At 41.4% G+C, this 17,640-nt stretch overlaps 1 protein-coding gene and 1 long non-coding RNA gene across 4 annotated transcripts; one reads left to right on the forward strand and one right to left on the reverse strand.

Moving 5' to 3' along the window:
* Positions 1–1,647: 1,647 nt before the first annotated feature.
* LOC103661380 lies at positions 1,648–13,261 on the reverse strand. The gene is made up of 3 exons (XR_005833783.1): positions 13,194–13,261; positions 5,898–6,079; positions 1,648–2,646 (listed from the first exon to the last, which is right to left on the reverse strand). It is a non-coding gene; the product is annotated as an uncharacterized LOC103661380 (long non-coding RNA).
* Positions 12,837–17,258, forward strand: FABP5 (fatty acid binding protein 5). 3 transcript variants are annotated; one of them, XM_040626144.1, is made up of 4 exons: positions 12,837–12,994; positions 15,793–15,965; positions 16,338–16,439; positions 17,005–17,258. In XM_040626144.1, exons 1-4 carry the CDS (start codon positions 12,916–12,918, stop codon positions 17,056–17,058), a joined length of 408 nt encoding a protein of 135 aa, XP_040482078.1. In that variant the 5' UTR covers positions 12,837–12,915; the 3' UTR covers positions 17,059–17,258. The 3 variants fall into 3 exon arrangements, 2 of the variants coding, with proteins under 2 accessions (XP_040482078.1, XP_008687316.1); XM_008689094.2 differs by lacking the exon at positions 12,837–12,994 and adding an exon at positions 15,187–15,525; XR_005833781.1 differs by lacking the exons at positions 12,837–12,994; positions 16,338–16,439; positions 17,005–17,258 and adding an exon at positions 13,001–15,525 and having other exon boundaries at positions 15,793–15,859.
* The last annotated feature ends 382 nt before the right edge of the window (positions 17,259–17,640 follow it).

Here is a 17,640-nt window from a genome sequence, read left to right on the forward strand (position 1 = left end):
CTCATTTAAAAATACATCCATCCATGCATACATATGTACTCTGGTTCCCATTTAAATGGGTGTTATGATTCTCCTCTAAGGATAAGGAAACAGAGAAAGGAAGTGACTTGCTCAAGATCATACAACTAGTCTCCAAAAGGAGCCTGCACATATTTCTTAGTTACATCTCACCTTTGTGGTTGTTAGGGTGACCTTGTCATGTAGAAGATCAGAAGTTATTGTGCGACCCCCTCAAAATCCACTTCCTTATTAGCCAACTTCAACCAACTCTAGCTGTACTGAGCTGACAGGTTAAAATTGACAGAGTAAAAACTTCCAAGTTAGACATCCCCTAAATAATTAAAATAATTTAAGAGACTCTTTTATAAGCTAGTATTAGTAATGTATGTAGAATGTTATTGAACCATTGACTATCTTTTCCCTGAGACACTTAAGATATTTCACAGATATTTCACTAACACTTTCATCTTCCTTTTAAAACTAAGCATCCCTAATTAAAGCCTAACACTAGATAGAGACAAATGCACAAATCTATGTGTACAGGTTGATAAAATACGACAACATGAACTCACCCATGTAATCATCTTCCAGGTAGAAAACTTTGCCAGTACTCTGAAGCCCCCTCATGCCCTTCCCAATGGCTCCTCCTTCCTCCTTCCCCAAAGAAATCATTGTCTTGGCTTCTAACACCATAGATTAGTTTTACCTATTTTTGAAAGTTTTTATAAGTAGAATATTCACGTTTTTAACCTGTGCGGATTCTTTTGCTCAACATTATGTTTAAGAAATTTCATCCGAGTGCTTGCAAGTAGCTGTAGTTTCATTTTCATTGCTGATTGCTGTTCCATTGTATGAATACACCACACTAAAAATCCAGTCTGCTGTTCATGAAAACCTGCGTTATTTCTCTATGGGGGCTATTACAAATATCGTTACCATGTGTTTTGTGCATGTGTCTTGGTATAAACGTTCGACTTCAGTAAATAATTCCAAACACATTTCCAAAGTGGTTGTACTAATTTACAATCTTACCAGCTATGAATGAGGATTCCTACATTTTAGTCCTCATGTTTGATGTTGGTTAGTGAGGTTGGGAGCTCAGAGGAAGCATCATCCTTGTCCAAATGCAGCATAGGGATTTTATATATTCTACCCCAGGTAACTAAGCTGTTTTCTTGGTCTCTTGTCATAGTGACCTACTCCCTAGCTGTAACTGTTCACATTCTAGCTGAAAGTATATGCTGTGAACTGAGACAATTTAATAACATATGGCAGGGTACCAGTATGATGATCTCATGTATGAGTAACGATTTTAAAATCATCTTAGTAAATAGTTGCTGATTCATTGGCCTGAAAAGAGCAATGTCAAAGTAAGCCATTCAGAGGGTGAGGCGTTAAGCCTGGACATTGTGCTAAGATGAACACTGAGGTCTTCCTAATGTATCTTATGCTTATCATAGTGTTTAGATGAAAGTTCTGAAGATATCAGAACTTTTGCAATACATTACTATAGAAGATAGCATTAAACTGACCACAGATACCTAAAACTTCTGACGCATTCCTTTTAAGTAGGTCAAAACCTTTTATTAAAGTTCCTTATAAATCCCAATAATCTTATTTTGGAAATTCTTATAAACTATACCAACTTTTTACTCAGTTAAGAGAAAACCCGTGAGAGATGATCATTTACCTTAAATGATCCTGGGGCCAGGAACAATTCCAGAAATAAATTTGCAAAATGAAATGTCTATTATTTTAACTTGTCTTTGAAAAGCTGAGTGAGACTTTGGAGATGGTGTGGAGAAGAAAAGAGAATCACATTCTTGAATTTATTTGTAAGTAATGGATATGCATCTATAATTTTTTTCTTGCTGATGGTAAGGAGAGACTGAACAAGCAAGTTAAACTTGTAGTCTTCAAAGAGAACCTCCCCTCCTTGCCTCATACACCTTAAGTAGGCAAAGAAGAAAGGGAGATGTCATCTCTGAATTATAAATGAAAGATTAAGAGAGGCTTAATCTCTGTGGTATTTCCAGTACCCAAAGTTTCTTTAACCACAAAGTCCATTCCCAACATCTTGATTGTCTTTTTTTTTTAATTATATGAATGATCATTAATTTCCAATACATCATCAATGTTCTTCAATACCTTTTCTTCAGCCCATGGAGTCATGTGCAAAATGATGCAATCATCAAGTGTCTGGTGATAGTAAAAAAAATAAACACACCCAGTAACCTAGAAGGGAGGTGTTCATGTTCAAATCTACTCATGCTGTCTTCATGCCTTTTGCTTTCAGTGGCATCCAGTTGACTTAATTGATTTAGATAAAGATTTAGCATAGACCCTGACAATTTTTTCAAGAAATAATAGAAATCCTTGGTTGGTGAGGAAAAAAAAAAAAGGAAAACAAGAGTGGGGTTAAAGAAGAAGGATGAAGTATGGGCGGAAGAGGGTGTCTCTTGTACATTTTCACAGGTGTAAGTCCATACAGGTGTGACTGGTAGGTTTCAAGAGGGGCCTCCTCCTTGTTCAGGAGAGAACAGCTTTCTCCTGTCCCTCAGCTTCTGAGCAGATTGGAAAACCTCCGTCAGGGCAAGGTGGAGACTTCTCAACTATCCGCCTGCCTCTGAGAGGCTACTCTGGCTGCTGTAGAATTGGGGAAGAAAGGAAAAAGAAAGGGTAGAAAAGTCTTATTTGACTGGAATCATTCAATCTGAAACTTATTTATATCTGAATAGTAAAGTTAAAGATACCTGAAACTTATTTTGCACTTAGTAGATATTTAAAGCTGACTTTGTGTGTGTGTGTGTGTGTGTGTGTGTGTGTGTGTGTGTGAGAGCTGTTACTGTGGATCTCATGTGAATAACCACCTTCTCCCCCGGCCAATCACTGAAAATTTCTCCCTGGCAGTTTCCTTGACTGCAGGAACTCTTCATCTCTCTACTTATAACGCCCTCTTCAGCAAGATCTTGTTGGGCAGAAGGGGGCTGGGTAGTAAGAATAAAGCTTATATTATGATATTTGCCCAGGAGTCTGAGTCTGAAAACAGTCACTAGCATAAAATTTAATTTTTAACCATTATATTATACCCTTAAGTTAAATGACAAATGATGAAAAGACACAATTCGGGTCTTTTGTTGTTATTGTCAAAGCAGCTTTCTTTCTAGATTGTTAAAGATATGAAATTTATATATATGTCCTTGCAACTAGATTGACTCTCTTCTCATTTTACAGTGAGAAAACACAAATCTAAGTTGATACAGTTAGTTTGTAGCAGAGTAAGTTCTAGAAAGAGGGTCTCCTACATCCTAGGCCACTGTTCTTGGATACTTAATAAAATGATTGTTTTGTGAGTGATGCTAGTGTTTCTTTGCCTGGCATATCTTAAAGTATTGAAGGGTAGTTATGAGAGAGACAAAACCTGCTCTAACTCAATGCTTAAATAATCTTTTTAAGATAATCTTTTTTAGTTTAAGTGAAGACACAGGACATCGAGGCTACAGAGATTGTGACAGTTTTTTGAAGAGGTTTAACTAAAGAACCTAAAAGTCCTTGTTACAGTTTAGATAGTGAGCAAACTGTGTCCGTCTGTTTGTATGACACATATTGTCATGATATATGGTTTTCCTGAGGAACAAAGGTGGAGGCCAAGCAAATGCACAATTAATTATAGTGTTAACTTCTCTGTTGCTAAAATCCATACACTAGCATTGCTGTAATCATCAATTCGTAGGCCAAATACGATTAGTATAAATAATTTAATTTTTAGGCCAATCCTCTTGCCTTATTTTTCATTTTAATATTCCTCCCTATACAGTATTTTTTAAATGCTTAAATAATTACAGACTATATTTGGCATTCTTGGTAATCCTATGATTTGGGATTATGTTATTTCTTACTCTGAAAAGACTTTATTCAGGCACCAGATTCAGTTAGATTATGCAAATATTCTAATTACATTGAGGAAAAATGATTCTTTTTCAGAATGTTTTGTAATAGTCCTGCTAAACAACTTCAAATCATTATTTGGTCCATCCTAGCCTGTGAGCTTACTCAAAATTGAAAATGGAATTATTCTTCTTTTTCGCTAATATTTTTGCTATAACTCATACCTCTCCCTCCTTTTCTCTTTCTCTCCTTCTTTGTCTCTTTCTCTCCTTCTCCTTCTCTCTCTCTCTCTCTATATATATATCTATCTGCACACACAAAAATGTGCACACACAAATACACATATACATATACATACACACATGTACATACTTAAAGAGTTTTATTTATAGTTCTCTCAGTACATTGAGGTATGCAGATGAAATATCATCATCAAATAGTTATAGGCCTTATAAACCTATGGAAGAATAAGGGAGCAAACATTCTGTTATTTCAGAGGGTCAAGCCAAGACCAATAGCTAGAAATTACTGGAAGCAGATTTCAGCACAATAGAGATTATGGCTTTCTCCCAATCAGAACTATAAGAACATAGAAAGGGCTTCTTGGGGAGGAAGCGAGGCCTCTATCACCAGAGGGATTTAAGTAGAGACTGGTTTTATTTGTGTTGAGAGAAACTTAATAGGCTTTAGTTGAAGTAGAAGACCTCTATAATTCCTCCGAACTGTAGGATTTTAAGATTCCTCTTTAGTTCTGAATCCAAGTCACAAATGCATATCCAGAAATGAAACTATATAACTTTAAAGGATTTGCTAATAATATGTATGCTCAAGCGACAGCTAATTGGGCCAAGATCAGGTCTGACCGGGAACTACAGCCAAAATGTGCAATTAAAAATTATACAACTTGGGTGTGGGCACCAGAGATCAAGTTCTACTTCTGAATAAGTAAGTGCTAGTGACTTGAACTAGGCAGGTTCCCTAGGAGCACTGAGGACGTAAGGCTTTGGGCTGAGAAAGATCAGTGTGTGAGAAAGAACTAGAGCCTTGCCCCATGGAATGAGAGGCTGCAGCTTCTAGCTCAGTAAAGGTTAAAGCAAAAGGAAACCTGTTAGATTTTTCACAAGATTTAGTGTCACTATTCATGTTTATTGGAAAGTGACAAATGAAAGGTTTGTTGAATTCTGAAATGATTTTAATTTTAATTATGATTTATATCCCTGCCTGCTTTCAAGTGAAATATTGGATAGTTATGATTTTCTGTTCCATAATGGAATCAAAGTTTTGTTTCGGTAAATATACATCAGGAATTGTTATGCCAACCAAAATGCAAAACTACAATACAATGGAAAGGCAGTCAATTAAAGCAACACTTTTTTTCATGTAGTAAATGTCATAAATAACCTTCATATAGTAAGTAACATTCAAAGGGATACTTGTAAATGACATTCTTTCCTGTTTCTGGAAGCTGGTACTATTTTAGAGTAGTAGAAGAAAAGAGAGTTTCAGGATATATTTCAGTTTAAGGGGTTCTTTCCAAGACTGGTTTGTGTCTGCAGCTTCTAAGAGGATTCATTATGATACCTCTGTCAGATTTTTTGGGTTTTTTTGGGGGGGTGGGTTGTTTTGGGTTTTTTTGGGGGGGGTTGGCTTTTTTGACTGACTAGAGTTTTTACTACTTTGCATGACGTGCAACAAATACAACAACAGAGCCAAATGCTTCCCCCAGGAACCACATATAGTTTCTACTGAAAGATAAGGGCGTCGGAGCATGAGTGGTAAAATCGTTAAGCTTTGCTTCTGAGTCTCTTCTCTCTGAAGAGCATATCAGTGTCATGAGAAAGGGGGCACAGCAGCATTTTCTGGTCCTTACCAATCTGGCTAGGGTGGTCCAGAATCCCTGTTTTGACTTGTACACTGGCAGATTTTATTTTCATTTATCTCAGCATGAGCCACACCCTTGGGGACAGCCAAGTGTCAGTTTATTCCCAAGTTCATGGTGAGGAACTCACTTTAAAACACAGGGCGAGCTGGGTAGTGATGAGGGTTGCACCACGGTCTCCAACCCAGTATTTCTCAGACAAGATCTTTCTAATCTGCTGATTCGATGGTGGCTTTGTGGCATTTGGCACATTCATTTTAAACAGGCTGTATCCATTTAGTACACCCAATTGGTTCCTGCCAAAAAGATGACCTGTGGAAACAAACGAAGCACTGGAGTTTCCAGGATATACTTGCAAGCAATAGGACTATGTATCCCCTCCCCACCGAAAGGACGGTGTGGTATCTTCCTGGAAAATTCACTTAATATTATAAAGATAAAATGAATTTATCTGACATTTTCAAAGACATTTAATACCTGGGAATTTCCAGAATGTGCTGAACTAAAACAGGATTTTTAATAAGTGTTGGTTAAATGACCAAAAAAAAAAAACCAAAAACCCACAAAAAACCAGTTCCTTAGCTGGGGTAAACTTAGGTTAACAAACTCCTTGAAGACAAGGGCTAAAAGTCATTCCACATAATTATTACGTGGTCTAAAATTGTAGTCTGACTTGAATCAAAGCAGTCTCTCTTGTGTCAACAGCTCTGCTGGTCCTTCACGTGTGGGTAAGCAGAGCAGTCCACACATGACATATTTGCATGATGCCGTGTGAGTAGGGAAAGATTGACTATGGCCCTATAGCACTTTTTCCCTCCTGTAAAGCAAACATCAGGTTTTTCCATTAGATGATACTAGAGTGCCATGATAATGCGGTACTTGAGATTTAGCCTTTGGAGCTGCCTCCTCAGTAGGAATTAAATCTCACAACTCTTCACCCAACAATCTGAGATACTTGGAGTGAAAGAGAGCACTATTCGTAATTGCACCAGGACAACACCGTATCCTGGCGATGCAAAAAACCAGTGCACCCGGTTCTGCTAGCCTATCAATGCAGAACGGCCATGAGGAACCCCGGCTTTGTCCTGAGGGTTTAAGTATAAATTTTGAGGTTGCAAAATAGGTGACAAAATTTGATATTTCTAGCACAAGTATTCTTTATCCCACCTTCTAAATTAGACCCAAACCAAGATCATGGTTGCCCTCGGTGCTAATACCCACCTGGCCTTCCAGTCCTGTATGAAATCACGGTGTTTAGCCAACCCAGAAAGTAGAATATGGTTCATTGGAAACTCAGATTGGTTTCTCATTATTTGTTGATTTGTAAGTCACTGAATTGAGAAACTCTTGCTGTAAAAGGAGGAATGCAGGAATAGAAGAGGCAGGACAGCACGGGGAAATGCATGAAAGCAAAATAAACCTTTCACTACATGCCGTTGAATTTATATCTTTAAGTGTCAGTGCAGAAGTGAGCCAGGGAACAAAAAGTGTCCTATGGTGTTTACAGGTGGATGAACAAAGGGATCCACCCCGCCTCTTGGCTCCTTTAGAGGAGGGCACAGAATCGGCTCGATGCTGTTTCTGTAATGCTGTGCATGTCTCTGAGGGATGTAGAGCAGCTCTTCCCACCACCAAGTAAAGAGGATGGGAGTTAGGATTGAGAGTGTCTTTGGTCAGATTTAGGTAGGTTACTAAATTCTGATGGTTCTTCTTAAAAGCTAGTACAGATGAAGGGAAGCAGCGGGCCTGACCCATCAGGGTAAACAGCTTAGAAGGTAGCAACCCTGTGGGTTTGTAGATTTGACTTTAAAAATCTAGGCTTATGGGTAAATATTAATAAAGAGAAATGATCAAATGGTGTTAGAGTCTGGGGAGAAAAAAGCCTTAAATCACAGAAATCACATGGAAAGTGAGACTGAAAAATGGGAAAGTATAATCTGCAGGAAAAGAATTTGGCCTCTTCCACTGGAAAAAGTCTATTTGGAGGATTTTTGCTTTTGCAATTTTTAAAGGGCAGAGGTACCCTTTACGAAATTGTCTGTGTGCAGGGAGCTGGGCCAGCTCCAGACTTTGTCCATAATATAATATATATTGGGAGTGGCAATTTTGTTGTGTTGGAGGTGGGCTTGAGGAGGTTGACATTGCTAGGGGATTTGATTTGAGATTGTGTTGCCTGGTAAGCACAGTGTTTTTACTAACATTTTGTGCTTATTGGGGGTGGCTTGACAAGTCTCTTCCTGCTCCGTTTCAAGATGCCCCCTTACATGTTGCTTTAGGCCTGGAACACTTTGAATACCACCCGCATGAGGCATGAAAGGGCTACATATTTCTGCAGTCTGTTGCCATGAGCTAATGACAAATGTAATACCCAATAATATATAAATCTGGACAGTCGGAAGACCTATGTAAGCAAGAGAAATGGATTGATCTTATACTGAGATGAGCCATTATATCCTCTGCCTTATTTAAAACCAACAACCTTTATTGTAACTTTTTAAAATTATAACTTTTATTGCAGCTTTTGCAATATCTCATTTTCTCTCTATTCTCACTTTCAGTTAATTTATCAAGCACATACTTGTGATGAATTATTTAGGCAACTGGAAAGTTGTTGTTGTTTTTAAAGATTTTACTTATTATTTGAGAGAGAGAGAGATAGCGAGCACGGAAGAGAGGGAGAAGCAGGCTCCCCGCTGAGCAGGGAGCCCAGTGCAGGGCTCAATCCCAGGACCTTGAGATCATGGCCTAAGATGAAGGCAGCTGCTTAACCGACTGAGCCACCCAGGTGCCCCAGCAACTGGAAAGTTTTAATGGCTATCCATTTGGAGACATGTTGGGGAGGAATCAAACTGCTTTAAGTAAAGGGACAAAATTCATAAAATAACTCCCTTTTTATAAATGCTTTAATGAGAAATAATCTTATTACCCAAAACAAAAGAAAACCACCTTCCATTGATGAGGTGGCTTGTTGTGGCTGGATGCACCGAAGGATTTAAAACTTCAGGGTGTGGCTGAAGCTGCGTAGCTTCCTGACCTTACTCTCATCCGGGAAGTTTCACTGCTACAGACAACTGACAAGATGCAGACCCATGCTCTATCCACTGACTAGGATTTTCTTTTGGAACGGATTCCAAATCAGACTTTTCTTAAGGAAGATCTGGTTTTAAGCTCATGAGTGAGCAAGATGTGGCAGAATCAGGGTAAAAAAAAACTGGTTATAAGATTTAAGAGAGAAACTAGATTTAAAATAACGTATTATCCACCCTCCCTATCCCATTTGAAGTCTTCCGTCACACTTTCTGGTGAATAGAAAAATAGAAAAACAGCTGCCTCAGGTTAATTAGAAAAAAGTCCAAATGTTGAGTAAGATAACTTTATGAGTGAGTTTGTTCAGTTTCCTGTCTTTTCTATATATTTTTTATATTTTTATGGGGATATAATCAGACATCCTTATGCAGGGAAGTGAACGTCACCCTGATGTGTCAAAGCCATACTCAAGTTCCTACATTACAGCCTTGCTATTCAAAGTATTGTTCACAAACCAGTAACACTAGCTTCACCTGGGAGTGTGTTAGAAATGTATGATCTTGTGCCCTGCTATGGAAACTACTGAATCTGCATTTTAACAAGATCCCCAGGTAATTTGTTTGCAAATTTTGAGAGGTATTGCTTTATAGGGTTCACTTTGCCCTCCCCCGCCTCCTTTTTTGCTTAATCTGCACATGTACTAGGAAAAGCCTCTGTTGTTTGACCGTGGATTGCTTTGTGTACTCTCTCCAATGACTGAATTAACGTGGTCTACCAGCTGCATACTTCCCAGCCACCAACGCTGGCAGTCCTTAGGAAATGATTACGTACTACAGTCAGCTTTGAGGAAGGCACATTTATCTACACAAACTGTAACTAGGAAGTTGTCTTTTAAATAAAATTACACAATACACACCAAACTTACGTGTGAGTTTGTGGAATATGAAGCTGACCAACTACGAACATTCATCAAAGAAAAGTGAAGAGAAATACTCCGCTTTACCACTAGGTGGAAATAGAGTAATTTTGAGTATATTTTTCAGGGCCATGAACTATGACAGGAGATAAGCTGAAAGGGACCTAAGAAATCATTTGCTGTAATTCTTATCCTCCTTAATTTCACTGATGAGAAAGCTGAGTTTCTGGAGATATCAAGTAAAATTGCATCTGTCTTACAAATGGTGGTTTTCTAGAGCTGCGCAGGGGGAGAATCGCTGGTGAGTTTTGATTCTTCAACCATTTTCATCCATATGAATAAGTGTCATTATCCTCCAGCATGAAGGGAAGGTGTAACGCCTACATTGTCTCTGTACTGCTGCTAAAACTAATGACCAGCATGATCATCTAAATTTGTAAGGACAGGTTTAGAATAAAACTATTTTTCCTTGTCCCTGTATTACAACATAATTAATCTCAATCAAGTAATAATTCTCCCTTTTTCCAATGAAGAGATACTCAACCATCCCGTAAAGTCATACAAAGATTTTAATCAGATTCGTTTTTACAACATTTTTGGTTTTTACATTTCATATTAGGTTCAAGTTAAGTAGCCTAGAACAGAACTTCTGTTAGCAGGTTAAGGAAATTCTTCATGATTTTCAGAACTTGAAATCCATTCCCATTATTTTTAAGAAAGGAAGGGAATCTGAATTCAGGGCTTGAGAGACATTAGAAATAATCTACTCCAATCTCTTTCCATATATATATATGTGTGTGTGTGTGTATATATATATATATATATATATATATACACATATATATGTGTGTGTGTATGCTTCTCATATAGACATATATACTCATATATACTTCCATATATATATATATATTTCACAGATGAGAAGTACCAGAGAACAAGGGATGAAGTGTGATGCCCACAGTAGCAAAGCCATCACCATGCCCTTCATCTTTGTTCCAGGAGAGACTCTAGCAGGTATTTTGGCCTCTATCTTTCTGTTGTTTCTTGGTGTGTGTTAACCACAAAAGGATTATTTCCACTCATTACATCAAAGAGTATGTTTAAAAGTTAACTTCTAGTAACACCTCTGGTTTAAAAACTATTTCTTTTTTTTTTTTTTAAAAGATTTTATTTATTTATTCGACAGAGATAGACAGCCAACGAAAGAGGGAACACAAGCAGGGGGAGTGGGAGAGGAAGAAGCAGGCTCATAGCGGAGGAGCCTGATGTGGGGCTCGATCCCATAACGCCGGGATCACGCCCTGAGCCGAAGGCAGACGCTTAACCGCTGTGCCACCCAGGTGCCCCTAAAAACTATTTCTTAAGTACTTCTGTATTTAGTACCATAGTGCCATTTCCCTTTTGATATTTCTGTGACATGGTTGATTACAATCATCTAAAAATTAGTATTCCAGCACGGAGTCCTGGCTATTCTGACCCTGTTCTATACAAACACGGATAAATCATGTTGAATCAGCACACGAAGTATGCAAGTCCAAACACACAGGAGTTGCCTCTCTAGGAGGCAGGGGCAGCAGGCTGTCCTAAGTGTCTAGAAGCCAGCACTTGCATCACTGAGCAAATGGCATACTTAGCAGCCTTCAGACCCTGAACATTTTCTCAGCAGTAGAGCCTCAAGTGTGAGACATCTGGGCTCTTAATGGCACAACTACATGGCCTGAGTCACTCAGTATTAAATTAGTACCACAAGAAAAACTGGGTGACCCTCAAATTAGGGCAGGAATTTGAAATTAAAAAGATACAGTGCAGGGGAGTAAATGTCCTGAGGCATGATGGGAAATGACCATCCTCAGGTTTCAGTTTGTTGAGGATGGAACATGAAGCAGTGTCTTGCTGTGGTTCAGGAGCCTGAAGCCTCTACTCTTAGCTCCCTGAGTACAGTGAGCCAGCCACAGCCAGGTGTGGTCCTGTTTCACAAGGTCTGAAGGGAGGACTGGACAGGGATTCTGGTTCTACCACTTTGCAAACATTCCCTGCCTTATGTCCTCTTTTCAAAAATTGGAACAACACTAGCAAAAATCTAGCGGGGCTCGGAGTTAAGGGATAGAAAGTGTGCAGAAAGCACAGCATCTAGCACAAGCAGATGCTCAGTAGATGGACCTTCTCTCCATCAAGGCAGCTGGCCTCTCCATGTGCCAACTTTCTTACCTCACCCCAACTCACTCCCACAGGGACCGGGGATCACCTGGTAAGGTACTGTGACAAGTACACTTTGAAAAGTATAATATTCTACACAACAAACACAGGGTATTATTATAATTAAAGGCAAAGAGCAAAGCGCTGGAGTCTGAGAAGATACTATGAAGGGCTCACTCAACTAGGAATGTAAACCAATAACACATTCTTGATAGGTACATTTAAGAGCAATGACAGTCCCTTAAACTGAAACTTCTTAAGGAGTTTTAGTTTGGAAACTGATACCTTCCCCTACCCTGCACCTTCTGATAAAACCATCTAACTCAAATCACGTATATACTCGCCCTGAGGCCCCAATTGGGCAGGAGTGGAGGAGGGAGTTTAGAGAGAGGTGGGGGGTGTCCTGAAGGTGGGGAGAACAGGTTCTCTCAGGAAGGTATGGGGTGTGGGTTAGCCCACTAACTAGAAGCAGAGATGAAGGAGGCAAAAAAGTTTATCAATCAGTCAAACCACCACCGATCAATCCATTCCTGCCCCCAAGCCCAACAAGGGCTAGTCCATTCGTTGGGGGTATTTCGAAGGAAAAAGTGGTGGCTTGGAGGTAAAACGGTGGGGCGCTGGAGAGCTGGGGCCGGGCTCCCCAGGGGCCCCTCCGGCTTCCCCGCTCGGCGGAGGCGGTGGAACGTGCAGGCGCTGGCGTCCGGGGCGGCGTGGGGCGCGCCGGGCGAGTCCCCGCTTGCAGGAAGCGCGGGGGGGGGGAGCCCCCCAACCTCCCTCGGTCCCCGGGCAGGTGGAACGGGTTCGCGCCTCGCGACCCAGGGAAAGAGGCCCTGGGGGCGTGCGGGGGGGGCGGGGCGGGGGCCGGGCGAGGCGCGTCTCTCATTGGCCTCTCGGAGCCGCCCGTCGCGCGCCGCTTTTATAAAGCAGCCACGGGAGCCGGCAGGTCGCAAGCCACGCTCCTGACGCCCCACTCTGCTCTGCTCGCTGAGCCCGCCCGCCCGCGCCCACCATGGCCACCATTCAGCAGCTGGTAGGAAGATGGCGCTTAGTGGAGAGCAAAGGCTTTGACGAATACATGAAGGAAGTAGGTGAGGCTCCCGGCCAGGCGGCGCCTGTAACGTGGCGAGTGGGTGTCTGTTCCTAGGTCGCCTTCAGCGTGCTGAGCTCAGCGGCGGGGTATGCTCGGCTGTCCACCCCAAACCCCTGTACCCCCATCCATCCCCCAGCCCCCACCCTCCACCCCCACCAGCACGTGGCCAAGCAGCCGGGAGAGCGGCGAGCGCTTACCGCCTGCCTGCGGATTCTGGGATGTTCCGTCTCGTGGGCCACCCAGCTCTCTTCTACTTTCCCCTAGCGCACGCGGCAGCCGCCCGCACTGCTTCCTGTCCTTAGCGCGCTCCTCTTCCTCCCACCCCAAGCTTCACTTCTTTCGACCCCCTTCAGACAGCCCCCGTAACTTTCCCTCTTTTTCTTTTCCTACCGCTCATCTTCCCTGCTCCTGCCGCCATCCTGCCATCCTGCCTCTCCCGCTCGCCCCATCGTGGCCGCACCCACTCCTTCTTTCCCACCTTGCTCCCGCATTGCCTCATCTTTTGTTCCTAGATGGCGTCCGGGTCCCCTCTTCTCCACGGGGCGCGGTTTCCAGCAGAAACCCTTTAGAAGGTCTGAGTGGGGCTACAGCTTCGGCTTTCGTTCTGCCCTTGGCCGCCTCTCCCCCAACCCGCAGGCCCTCTGCCCGCCTTCACGGAGCGAACCGGGCCCTTTGGTTTGGAGCGGCTCCGGGTGGAGCGTCGGTTATCCTCGCCTCCGGGGCCGCAGAGCGGCGCTCAGAGGCGTGGCGCGGGCGACGCCGACCTTCTGCTGGCACTGCCCGCCCTGCGCGCCGCGGTGGGCAGGTGGCCTCTCCGAGGGCAACTGTGGGGCCTGCTGGGCCCACGGATGGCCACGCGCTGCTGCCCTGCCCTCTGCGTCTCGAGGGTGAGGGGCCTAGAGGCAGGGAGTGGGTTTTATTGGAAAACCGCGGTCAGAAACTGCAGAGCCCTCCTGCGGCTGCTTTCCAACTGCATGCCAGATGGGTGAGGCCCCGCAGAAGGCCCCTGACTGCTTAAAGCCTTTCTAGGCAGTGGGAGTCTCTGTAGGGAGATTCCAGTTCTCCCTCTCAAATTGTGCTTGATTCTCTTACTGTCCTTTTCTAAGCCAGCGACAACGACTATATGCCGGTTGACACATTGGGTGGATTAGCAAACAAAAGTGGACCTTTGTCACAGGCCACTAGGAAGTGGGATGGAGTACTGTAGCATGGATCTTCTCTGAAAAGGGGCGTCTAGCCCTAAGACAACTCTGGGACCCTGAGGGTGCTTTGGAAGCTGCCCATCCCACAAAGGTTAACATAATTGCTTTCTGGTGCAGAAGTTACTACAGAGACAGACCCTCTACTGAAACCTAGTCCCTGTGCACTTCAGAAAACCTCCTTCATTAGCCTTTATCCGAGACAATGACAGGTGAAGGCTGGTTCTGTGGTGAATCGTGAGTGTATTTATGATTCTGTGAGTAAAAGTAGAATGCAGTCTTTTTCTTTTTGGCACTATAAATCGAGATCAAGATAACTCTGGAAAAAGCCAATTACTGCACTCCTATCCAAGAGATGTTGGTGTGTGTTCACTTGTGTGAGGACCAAATAAAGAATGCTGTTTCTCTGCCCTTTGAAAGTGAACGTGTTCATTGGGTGGTTTATTTCCAGGGTTCTAGAGTCATGAAAGTTGCCAAGGCTGAATTCATTAGAGAGCAATCAAGGTGCGGGAAGAGCAGAGCCCTGTATTTGTCCAAAGTGAGAATTAATGACTCATCTAACAACACGAGACACCAGCCTCCACACTGACAAAAGAGAAGGCACCAAGAGGACATTGCAAGCCTAGCTGAGTTTTTATCATCAAGCCAGTTATTCTGCTTAGGTTGTAGTCTCATCTGTGAAACCAGAATTTGGCCTAGATCTAAGTTTCCTTGTAAATGTTAACATTAGGGAGAAACACATAGATTATAAATTAAATATGATATCAATATAGTAATTGAGTTACACAGCTCTGAAATGTTTTTGAGGATAAAGTTTTCCCTATTTATTAGCATCACGATTGTGTAAGTTAAGTCTTTTTTTTTTTTTTTTTATTCAACAGAGATAGACACAGCCAGCGAGAGAGGGAACACAAGCAGGGGGAGTGGGAGAGGAAGAAGCAGGCTCATAGCGGAGGAGCCTGATGTGGGGCTCGATCCCAGAACTCAGGGATCACGCCCTGAGCCGAAGGCAGACGCTTAACCGCTGTGCCACCCAGGCGCCCCTGTGTAGTTAAGTCTTAAAACACCGTGCTATTTGAACAGAATTGATTTGGATTTTGTGTAGTTATTAATCAGATACTTATCAAGAGCTTTGTATGTGTCAGACTGTGTGCTACAGTCATATAATACAGTGTTTGGCAGAATTGAGTAAATCCATTTTGGAAGTCCAGATTTCTTCCCTAACTTTCTGAAGGCCAGCATAGCACGGTGGCCAAGAGCTTAAGATTTGGAGCCAAACTGCCTGCTCTGTTGGTTCCAGCTCCATCACTTCCTAGCTGAATGAGCTTGGGTAAGTTACTTCAGTGCCTCCTTTTCTCATCTGGTAAAATGGGGACAGTGCTATCCACCTCTCAAACAGTTGTTGCAAGGCTTCCATTGCTTATTATATGTTAAGTGCTGGCACATGGTAAGCGCTGGATATGTGTTTACATTTGTTATTGAGAAGTGAATAAGTGAAAATATGTACAACACAGTAACTGCAATTGAATTACTGCATTTATTTTGTAAACTATAGCTTTGGTCTTCCTGTTACTTAACTTGATAAAACATTCTGTAGGAGTGGGAATGGCTCTTCGAAAAGTGGGTTCAATGGCCAAACCAGATTGTATCATCTCTTCTGATGGCAAAAACCTCACCATAAAAACTGAGAGCACTTTGAAAACAACACAGTTTTCATGTAACCTGGGAGAGAAGTTTGAAGAAACTACAGCTGATGGCAGAAAAACTCAGGTCAGTCATAATTAAACAAAATCGTGAAGGCTTATAGAATGATAGATTGTGTTAATATTCTTAGTGTTTATAGGCAGAACTTAATGAAAGTAAAATTATTTTATGAATTGAGTTTGACCAATTAGTGAAAATACCAGCTTCATAACTTAGTCTATTTTGAAAAAATAGTTTAAGGAACATGAGAGAGAATAAATGTCTCTTATATGGGAGTTTAGATTGAAAAGCACAAACTATATTATTAATAAAATCAGTATGGGTTAATGAAGTGGACCCAGAAAGGAAAAGATGAAAAAATGTTGATTAAGGAAGTTATAAGCCATGGTATCTCTCTGGTAAACATACTTTGGAAGACTAAAAAGTGTATTTTTGCAGACTGTCTGCAACTTCACAGACGGTGCACTGGTTCAACATCAGGAATGGGATGGGAAGGAAAGCACAATAACAAGAAAATTGGAAAATGGGAAATTAGTGGTGGTAAGTGCCAAACTTCTTATGTTTTACTAGGCTTCTTGTTTGCATTCAGAGTTCATGTAACTGTTCAATATCACTGATCATGAACATGAGAACTAGGTTTGGGTAGGAAAGAATTGCAAAATAACAAGGTAAACACTAGAACACTAATAAAGAAGAAAGCCTTTTGTGGGGGCAGAGATGTGAGATGATGTGGAAGAGGATGTACCTGGAGCTGGGTTTAGTCCATGCTCACTGCCGCATTACAGTAAAATCCTGGGCAAGCCACCGAACTCCCCTCATGGGCATACATCTGCCCACTTCTTTAAAATAAGGAACAACATTTGCCAAGATCAAATGAATACTTGACATTTTGCAAATCAATACTTTAGTTTGCAGTAAAGCATACATGCATTATAAGCAAAATAACAGGTTCTAGCTTTTCAAACCCAGGCATTCTAAAATTCATTTTCTCCATCTATGAAGTAGATTACAAAGTTTTGTAGAATGCTGATCCTAGTATTTAACTACTACCATTGCTCTGTGATGCAAGACTAACCTAATTCTTTAATATCGTCCTTTCTTCTAGGAATGCGTCATGAACAATGTCACCTGTACTCGGGTCTATGAAAAAGTAGAGTAAAAATTCCATCATCATTTTGGGGAGGAATTAGCTGTGAGGATGAACGAGCTCAGTTCAATGAGCAAATCTCCATACTGCTTTTTTTTTTTTCATTACTGTGTTCAATTATCTTTATCACAAACATTTTACATGCAACTATTTCAAAGTGTTGATTTAATTAGGATCATCCCTTTGGTTAGTAAATAAATGTGTTTGTGCTACGCCAGTGTTGTATGCTTTTTTTTTTAGCTTCCTTGGAAATTAGTGGTGAATTTTAATAAGTATGAATTGAATAAATTCTGGGGTAGACTTGAGGGTACTATATTGAGATTATATTTTAGTAATTTATGTGTAGAGCTCCTTCTGTGGCAAATGCACTGCCAATCATTTAAGCTTGCCCTACACTATTTGAACTCTGTATCAACTCAAGAATCTTACATTTCTGGCAAAAGACTATTCTCATTAAAAAAGAGCTACATGAACTTTATTATTTAAATATCAGAGTAAAAGTTAAATTACCATCGTTGACCAATGATCATACTTTTAATAGCACACTTATAACTGTTCAGGAATTCTGCAGCCCTAAATTCCTTTAATTAACTT

Source organism: Ursus maritimus, unplaced genomic scaffold, assembly GCF_017311325.1.
Source record: "Ursus maritimus isolate PB19 unplaced genomic scaffold, ASM1731132v1 scaffold_9, whole genome shotgun sequence".
NCBI lineage: Eukaryota > Metazoa > Chordata > Mammalia > Carnivora > Ursidae > Ursus > Ursus maritimus.

What these genes read in the sequence shown, in the direction of transcription:
- FABP5 (XM_040626144.1), top strand. Translation starts at nt 12,916, where the DNA reads ATGGCCACCATTCAGCAGCTGGTAGGAAGATGGCGCTTAGTGGAGAGC. An exon ending in CGAATACATGAAGGAAGTAG is followed by an intron (nt 12,995 to 15,792) that starts GTGAGGCTCCCG and finishes AACATTCTGTAG; the next exon opens with GAGTGGGAATGGCTCTTCGA. An exon ending in AAAATGGGAAATTAGTGGTG is followed by an intron (nt 16,440 to 17,004) that starts GTAAGTGCCAAA and finishes CCTTTCTTCTAG; the next exon opens with GAATGCGTCATGAACAATGT.